The sequence below is a fragment of the Triticum aestivum genome, chromosome 7A (genome assembly GCF_018294505.1).
Source record: "Triticum aestivum cultivar Chinese Spring chromosome 7A, IWGSC CS RefSeq v2.1, whole genome shotgun sequence".
Classification (NCBI taxonomy): domain Eukaryota; kingdom Viridiplantae; phylum Streptophyta; class Magnoliopsida; order Poales; family Poaceae; genus Triticum; species Triticum aestivum.
In genome coordinates, this window is record NC_057812.1 from 521,720,035 (window position 1) to 521,729,686 (window position 9,652).

General features: G+C 42.7%; 1 protein-coding gene across 1 annotated transcript; it reads right to left on the reverse strand.

The window, feature by feature from the left end:
- Positions 1–7,538: 7,538 nt before the first annotated feature.
- LOC123151641 (berberine bridge enzyme-like Cyn d 4) lies at positions 7,539–9,283 on the reverse strand. The gene has a single exon (XM_044571324.1). The coding sequence runs from the start codon at positions 9,240–9,242 to the stop codon at positions 7,644–7,646; it is 1,599 nt and encodes a 532-aa protein (XP_044427259.1). The 5' UTR covers positions 9,243–9,283; the 3' UTR covers positions 7,539–7,643.
- Between the last annotated feature and the right edge of the window lie 369 nt (positions 9,284–9,652).

The following is a 9,652-nucleotide window of genomic DNA, read 5'->3' on the forward strand; positions in this document are numbered from 1 at the left end:
AATAATAATGAATCTATGGATGTGAATTTTGTTGGTAGGAACAATTTTGGTAACAACGCGTATAGAGGTAATTTTAATTCTAGGTCGTTTCCTAGTAATTCCTCTAATAATTATGGTAATTCCTACAACAATTTTTATGGAAATTATAATAACATGCCCTCTGATTTTGAATCTAATATTAAAGAATTTATAGTTCGCAAAAGAGTTTCAATGCTTTGATTGAAGAAAAATTGCTTAAGATTGATGAGTTGGCTAGGAACGTGGATAGAATTTCTCTTGATGTTGATTCTTTGAAACTTAGATCTATTCCACATAATCATGATATCAATGAGTCTCTCAAAGCCATGAGAATTTCCATTGATGAGTGCAAAGAAAGAACCGCTAGGATGCGTGCTAAAAATGATTGCTTCATAAAAGCGTGTTCTTCTAGTTTTATGAGAATAAAGATGAAGGTCTAAAAGTAATTGTGTATCCCCTATTAAATATTTGTTTTGCAATATGAATCTTGATAATTATGGGACTGGAGATGAGTCAACTTTAGTTAGAAGGTGTCCCAAAAATTCAGAATGTTTAGATCTTGATGCTAAAATTGTTAAAAGTGGGATTGAAGATGTCAAAACTTTAGATAGCAACGAACCCACTATCTTGGATTTCAAGGAATTTAATTATGATAATTGCTATTTGATAGATTGTATTTCCTTGTTGCAATCCGTGCTAAATTCTCCTCATGCTTATAGTCAAAATAAAGCTTTTACTAAACATATCGTTGATGCTTTGATGCAATCTTATGAAGAAAAACTTGAGTTGGAAGTTTCTATCCCTAGAAAACTTTATGATGAGTGGGAACCTACAATTAAAATTAAAATTAAAGATCATGAATGCTATGATTTGTGTGATTTGGGTGCTAGTGTTTCCACGACCCCGAAAACTTTGTGTGATTTGCTAGGTTTCCGTGAATTTGATGATTGTTCTTTAAACTTGCACCTTGCGGATTCCACTATCAAGAAATCTATGGGAAAGATTAATGATGTTCTTATTGTTCCAAATAGGAATTATGTGCCCGTAGATTTCATTGTTCTTGATATAGATTGCAATCCTTCATGTCCTATTATTCTTGGTAGACCTTTCCTTAGAATGATTGGTGCAATTATTGATATGAAAGAAGGGAATATTAAATTCCATTTTCCGTTAAGGAATGTCATGGAACACTTCCCTAGAAACAAAATTAAATTACCATATGAATCTATTATGAGAGCCATGGACGAGACTTGCTTGCTCCCTGCACGTGCTCCCATCCGTGCTCCCGCGTACGTGGCTTGATTTGATTGGAACAAAATAAGGCCCGGCCCCACCCCCTTAAACTCAGGGGAGGATATGATTAGATTAGAAAGGAAAAAGGAAAAAGGATAGTTGTAGGATGAAGTGGGAGCACGTATGGGAGCATGGGGAGGGAGCGGGCAAGCCAGATCCGAGAGCCACTTATGAATTGCCTACCAAAGATGGCAATACCTAGATCTATCTTCGCTTTTATGCCTAGCTAGGGGCGTTAAATGATAGCGCTTGTTGGGAGGCAATTTTTATTTTTATTCCTTGCTTTTTGCTCCTGTTTAGTAATAAATAATTTATCTAGCCTATGTTTTGGCTGTGTTTTTTGTGTTTAATTAGTGTTTTTGCCAAGTAGAACCGTTGGGAAGACTTGGGAAAAGTCTTTTTGATCTTGCTGTAAAAAACAGAAACTTTAGCGCTCACGAGAATTTCTGCCATTTTTTATTGGAGAGTGATATTTAGTTAGTTCTTTTTGAAGATGATTAATAGATAAATTACTCATGTACATAAATGTATTTTAGAATTTTTGGGGTTCCATAAGTTTGCGTTAGTTACAGATTACTATAGACTGTTCTGTTTTTGACAGATTCTGTTTTTCGTGTGTTGCTTGCTTATTTTGATGAATCTATGGCTAATAAAAGAGTTTATAAACCATATAGAAGTTGGAATACAGTAGGTTTAACACCAATATAAATATAGAATGAGTTCATTACAGTACATTGAAGTGGTGTTTTTTTTCTTTCGCTAACAGAGCTCACGAGATTTTCTGTTAAGTTTTGTGTTGTGAAATTTTCAAGTTTTGGGTAAAGATTTGATGGATTATGGAACAAGGAGTGGCAAGAGCCTAAGCTTGGGGACGCCCAAGGCACCCCAAGGTAAATCTAAGGACACAAAAAAGCCTAAGCTTGGGGATGCCCTGGAAGGCATCCCCTCTTTTGTCTTCGTCTATCGGTAACTTTATTTGGAGCTATATTTTTATTCGCCATATGATATGTGTTTTGCTTGGAGCGTCTTGTATGATTTGAGCCTTTGCTTTTAGTTTACCACAATCATCCTTTCTGTACACACCTTTTGAGAGATACACACATGAATTGGAATTTATTAGAATACTTTATGTGCTTCACTTATATCTTTTGAGCTATATAGTTTTTGCTCTAGTGCTTCACTTATATCTTTTAGAGCACGGCGGTAGTTTTTATTTTATAGAAACAATTGATCTCTCATGCTTCACTTATATTATTTTGAGAGTCCTTTAGAACAACATGGCAATTTTCTTTTAGGCACAATAATACAAACTTTCATATAAGTGCATTGAATACTAAGAGAAGTTTGATACTTGATGATTGTTTTGAGACATGGAGGTGGTGATATTAGAGTCATGCTAGTTGAGTAGTTGTGAATTTGAGAAATACTTGTGTTAAAGTTTGTGATTCCCGTAGCATGCACATATGGTGAACTGTTATGTGATGAAGTCGGAGCATGATGTATTTATTGATTGCCTTTCTTATGAGTGGCGGCCGGGGACGAGCGATGGTCTTTTCTTACCAATCTATCCCCCTAGGAGCATGCGCGTAGTACGTTGTTTCGATAACTAATAGATTTTTTCAATAAGTATGTGAGTTCTTTATGACTAATGTTGAGTCCATGGATTATACACATCCTCACCTTTCCATCATTGCTAGCCTCTCTAGTACCGCACAACTTTCGCCGGTACCATAAACCCACCATATACCTTCCTCAAAACAGCCACCATACCTACCTATTATGGCATTTCCATAGCCATTCCGAGAAATATTGCCATGCAACTTTCCATCATTCCGTTTGTTATGACACACTTCATCATTGTCATATTGCTTTGCATGATCATGTAGTTGACATCGTATTTGTGGCAAAGCCACCATTCATAATTCTTTCATACATGTCACTCTTGATTCATTGCATATCCCGGTACACCGCCGGAGGCATTCACATAGAGTCATATTTTGTTCTAAGTATTGAGTTGTAATTCTTGAGTTGTAAGTAAAAAGAAGTGTGGTGATCATCATTATTAGAGCATTGTCCCAGTGAGGAAAGGATGATGGAGACTATGGTTCCCCCACAAGTCGGGATGAGACTCTAGACGAAAAAAGGGGGAAAGAGGCCAAAAGAAAAAAAGTAAGAAGGCCCAAACAAAAAAATGAGAGAAAAAGAGAGAAGGGCCAATGTTACTATCCTTTTTCCACACTTGTGCTTCAAAGTAGAACCATGATCTTCATGATAGAGAGTCTCCTATGTTGTCACTTTCATAAACTAGTGGGAATTTTATATTATAGAACTTGGCTTGTATATTCCAATGATGGGCTTCCTCAATTTTCCCTAGGTTTTCGTGAGCAAGCAAGTTGGATGCACACCCACTTAGTTTCTTTTGTTGAGCTTTCATACACTTATAGCTCTAGTGCATCCATTGCATGGCAATCCCTACTCACTCACATTGACATCTATTAATGGGCATCTCCATAGCCCGTTGATACGCCTAGTTGATGTGAGACTGTCTTCTCCACAACCACCATTCTATACCACCTATAGTGTTATGTCCATGGCTCACGCTCATGTATTGCGTGAAAATTGAAAAAGTTTGAGAACATCAAAAGTATGAAACAATTGCTTGGCTTGTCATCGGGGTTGTGCATGATTTAATATTTTGTGTGATGATGATAGAGCATAGCCAGACAATATGATTTTATAGGGATAACTTTCTTTGGCCATGTTATTTTGAGAAGACATGATTTCTTAGTTAGTATGCTTCAAGTATTATTATTTTTATGTCAATATTAAACTTCTATCTGGAATCTTTTGGATCTGAACATTCATGCCACAATAAAGAAAAATTACATTGAGAAATATGTTAGGAGGCATTGCACATCAAAAATTCTGTTTTTATCATTTACCTACTCGAGGACGAGCAGGAATTAGGCTTGGGGATGCTTGATACGTCTCCAACGTATCTACAATTTTTGATTGTTCTATGCTATTATATTATCTGTTTTGGATGTTAATGGGCTTTATTTTACACTTTTATATTATTTTTGGGACTAACCTAATAACCGGAGGCCCAGCCCAAATTGCTGTTTTTTTTGCCTATTTTAGTGTTTGCAGAAAAGGAATATCAAACGGAGTCCAAACGGCATGAAACCTTCGGGAGCGTTATTTTTGGAACAACGTGATCCAGGAGACTTGGATTGGACGTCAAGAAACAATCAAGGAGGCCACGAGGCAGGGGGGCGCGCCCACCCCCTGGGCGCGCCCTCCACCCTCGTGGGCCCCTCGTTGCTCCACCGACCTACTTCTTCCTCCTATATATATCCATATACCCCGCAAACATCCAGGAGCACCACAAAACCCTATTTCCACTACTGCAACCTTTTGTACCCAAGAGATCCCATCTTGGGGCCTTCTCTGGAGCTCCGCCGGAGGGGCATTGATCACGGAGGGCCTCTACATCAACTCCATGGCCCCTCCGATGATGTGTGAGTAGTTTACTTCAGACCTTCGGGTCCATAGCTAGTAGCTAGATGACTTCTTCTCTCTCTTTGGATCTCAATACAAAGTTCTCATCGATTCTCTTAGAGATCTATTCGATGTAATATTCTTTTGCGGTGTGTTTGTCGAGATCCGATGAATTGTGGGTTTATGATCAAGTTTATCTATGAACAATATTTGAATCTCCTCTGAATTCTTTTATGTATGATTGGTTTATCTTTGCAAGTCTCTTCGAATTATCAGTTTGGTTTGGCCTACTAGATTGATCTTTCTTGCAATGGGAGAAGTGCTTATCTTTGGGTTCAATTTTGCGGTGCTCGATCCCAGTGACAGAAAGGGAAACGACACGTATTGTATTGTTGCTATCGAGGATAAAAAGATGGGGTTTACATCATATTGCATGAGTTTATCCTCTACATCATGTCATCTTGCTTAAGGCATTACTCTGTTCTTATGAACTTAATACTCTAGATGCATGCTGGATAGCGATCGATGTGTGGAGTAATAGTAGTAGATGCAGGCAGGAGTCGCTCTACTTGTCACGGACGTGATGCCTATATACATGATCATGCCTAGATATTCTCATAATTATTCGCTTTTCTATCAATTGCTCGACAGTAATTTATTCACCAACCGTAATACTTATGCTATCTTGAGAGAAGCCACTAGTGAAACCTATAGCCCCCGGGTCTATTCTCCATCATATAAGTTTCCAATCTATTTTATTTTGTAATCTTTACTTTCAATCTATATCATAAAAATATCAAAAATATTTATCTTATTGTTATCATCTCTATCAGACCTCACTCTTGCAAGTGGCCGTGAAGGGATTGACAACCCCTTTATCACGTTGGTTGCGAGGTTCTTATTTGTTTGTGTAGGTACGAGGTGACTCGCGCGTGGTCTCCTACTGGATTGATACCTTGGTTCTCAAAAACTGAGGGAAATACTTACGCTACTTTACTGCATCACCCTTTCCTCTTTAAGGAAAAACCAACGCAGTGCTCAAGAGGTAGCAATACTCAACTATCATTTAGTCTTCCATGATTGCTAACACTCATGACATATTTACGGAGCAAAAGTTTTAGTCAAACGCATAGGAAGATGGGGGTTTATAGTTTTCACCTCCCAACTTATTTACCTCGAGGATAATGTCAACAATAATAACTTATGATTACCTACATCCAACTCGATATATGTGCCTGGATCTTTCCCTACCACATGATGCTTTCCAAGTGGAGAATGATTTAGAATGAAATAAGGATGAACCTTATTGACTCTCGCATAAAAAGGAAATACCAAAAAGTAAAAGATAGGCCCTTCGCAGAGGCAAGCAGAGGTTGTCATGCGCTTTTTATTTTTAAATGTGCAAACTCTTAATGGAAAGAAACATCACTTTATATTGCCCTTGTGACAGCAACCTTTATTATGCGAACCATCGCTTTTTTTTTTACCATCACAAGTTCGTAGAAAGCTTAGTTTCCTTTACAATAAAAGATCATACATATTTTGGAGCAGTTTTATTGCTTTTTTGTAAAGATGACAACTTATGTGAAGGATCTTATTCAATCCATAGGTAGATATAGTAGACTCTCATGACAAGAAACTGGGTTCAAGGGTTTTTGGATCATTATACACGTGCATATGAGTTTTCCTATGAATCTCATATTTAAGAATCATAGTAGTATAGCATAAAATATAAAATCTTTAATTATAAACATGGAAATAAGCAATTCAAATATTATTGTGGCGGATAATGGTGAAGGAGTTGACGAAGGTCTGGAATTTGAGCACATGTGTGATCCTATCCAACTTCAGAGCAAAATCGAGCGATGTTCTAGAATTTTATCCAAATGCATCGACGTATTCGGCATTGAGGAACTCTTGAGCAGCTCTAGAATGATCTGGTTGAGCATTTGTGGTCATTTAATGGAGAGGACTCAAACATACGTGCAAGTTGAATTTATGTTTGAAATATTTCATTTGAAAACTTTGATTGTAATATTTATATTTGAACTTTTGTTGAATTTCAATATTTCACTATTTGAAGATTGATGCTATATATTTGTACTTATTTTGAGTGACGCGAAAAGAAAACGAAAACAGGGGCAGATAGGGTAGATGTTTGGTGTAGTGGGTTGGATGTCCCGCTCTCATATCTGTGTCCGTGAACGTATAGTATGTCCGATTTTGGGTACGCCATTGGAGATGCCCTAATATGTGATTTCTCAACTTGTTTCTCCTTATCGGCCCTACCCACAAGAAGACGACACGCCTTTCATCCTCGAGGCTTTTGCTTATTCACCGCTTTGTCGCATATACATTGTTTCTCCACTCGTATGTCCGCATCTTCTCTTTCTCATAGCACAGTGGGTTTCCGTATGTTTCATGAGAAAGACTCTTTTGATTTGGGTGGAGACGATTCTGATCATCCGGTTACAACGAGGGATGATTTTGCATCTTCGCAATCAGGAAACCAACACTCATAGGTTGTTGATCACACAGGGTACAGTCAACATGGCCGCAAATGCCTAATACACACAAACAATTGAGAACAAATAATAACTATGACAATAATCTGGATATTTTGAATATAAATGCAGTATCGATGAAAAGTCGGGTTTTAGAAGCGGCCTTGTGATAGTCGTTGGAAACGAACACATCACAAGCGGTTTCTAATTTTGAGGAGTAGATTACACATCCACGACAAGTTTGAATTTTACTTTTTTTTACATCTAGACTTCGGTACTTTGAGTCAAGTAACTTCTTCAAGACAAGAGAAAAATTAACATTCCTTTTCAATTCTGCGTCGTGCCATTGCCACCTGGTAATGGAAGAGGTGGAATGCTCTGCTCGTTCCTGAAGAAATCAGCGGGATCCACCATGGCCTTCACCGCCGCAAGCCTCTCAAAGTTATCCTTGAAGTACGCCTCGCCCCAAACTCTCGCCGTCTCGTAGCTGGCCCCGGCGCCGTCACCACCATACTCGTTGACGCCGAGGTCCAGGTCCTTGTAGTTCACGTACGCGCCCCTGGGGCTCTTGGACACGTACGGCTCCATCTCCCGGTGCGACCTCCTGACCCAACCCATATGCTGCTCCGACGCCTCCGTCGTGTTGTCCCACCAGAACCCGTAGTACTGCAGGTTGTAGAGCGCGCCCCGGTGCGGGAACGGCGTCGCGGACGGCGCGACGCTGCCCATCTTGCCGCCGAAGGGGTCGAGGATGAGCAGCCCGGCGCCGTCCTCCAGGAACCAGCTCGACGTGCTCTCCCACACGTCCCTCGGGATGGGCTCGTGCACGAAGTCCGACTTGCCCTTGAAGTACCTGTCCGGCTTGGTGCCCCGGTCCAGGAGCATCTCCTTCGGCTTCCCCGTGCCGTAGAACGCGAAGTAGAGCACGGACTCGATCCAGCTCATCTCGATGCAGTCTCGCCGCGTCACGCCCAGCTCCGGGAACATCTTGGTCATCGTCGCGACGACGCCGGCGCACCTGCCGAGGTACAGGGACTCGAACTGCGCGTCCTGGTTCTGCACGACCACCCGGAGGATCATGTCGCGGGGCAGGGCCGGCGCCACGTTCTGCCACTTGGTGAGGAGATCGCTGGCGGATTGGTTTCTTGGCCGGTGGACGGTGAACACGGTGACGATCGCGGGCACGCGCACGAGCTGGAGCTTCCAGGACACCACGATGCCGAAGCTCCCGCCCCCGCCGCCTCGGATGGCCCAGAAGTGGTCCTCCCCCATGGCGGCCCTGTCCAGAAGCCTCCCCTTGGCGTCCACCATGACGGCGTCGACGACGCGATCCGCGGCGAGGCCGTACTTCCGTAGCATCAGGCCGAAGCCGCCGCCGCTGAAGTGCCCGCCGACGCCGACCGTCGGGCCAACACCGGCGGGGAACCCGAGACGCGCGCTCTTGTTGGCGATGCCGTAGTAAAGCTCGCCGAGCGTGGCTCCGGACTCGACCCACGCCGACCTGCTACGGACGTCAACGCGGATCGCGCGCAGCGCCGCCAGATCGACGATGGCGAATGGGTGAGCCGCGTCGAGGGAGCGGTAGGAGAGCCCCTCATAGTCATGGCCACCGCTGCGCGGGCGCACGCGGACGCCGTGCGCCGCGCCGCAGCGCACGGCAATCCTGACGTGTGTGGCGTGGGTGGCCTTGACGATGACGAGGGGCGTCGGGGTCGCCGGCGTGACGAACCGGAGGTTCTTGATGGAGAACTCGAGGACGGACGGGTAGGACTCCGACGACTGCGTGTAGACGATCCCCGGAGGAAGGTGGAGGGCAAGGCAGCCCACGAAGTCGGTGGTGTTAACGCTGGTCGCCGCGGCGGCCGTGGAGATGGCAATGCAAACGGCGGCGAGCAGCGCAACCAGGATGCTCCGAGCTACGGCCATCGTGTGTAGCTTGATTCGAGGACTGAGGAGTCAGCCTGAGACCGTGGCAACTTATATAAACTTGTTGGAATTGGAACCTTGAAAGTAAAGCCGAAATCACTTGTCGCAACCAGCAGGAGTGTACTCTCTGCTTGGTTGCGGTTGGTTGCATCGATCCGCCACGTCTTTCCTCGGCAGGTTTTGTTAAGCTTCAGGAAATGGTCGCACAACAAGGATGTTTGCCGTCAAACTAGTCAAATTTGAGCGATCGAATCGAACCATATGCCACCAGTTGGCCCCTCTGGGATTCATCACACGGCAGAGCCGCCCTAGACTAATAAAAGTACAGGAACCGAGTGAATTTAAGATATCACACGGCCAGTGAATTTAGTGGTGTTGATATCGCAATCGAAAACTGAATTTGAGTAATT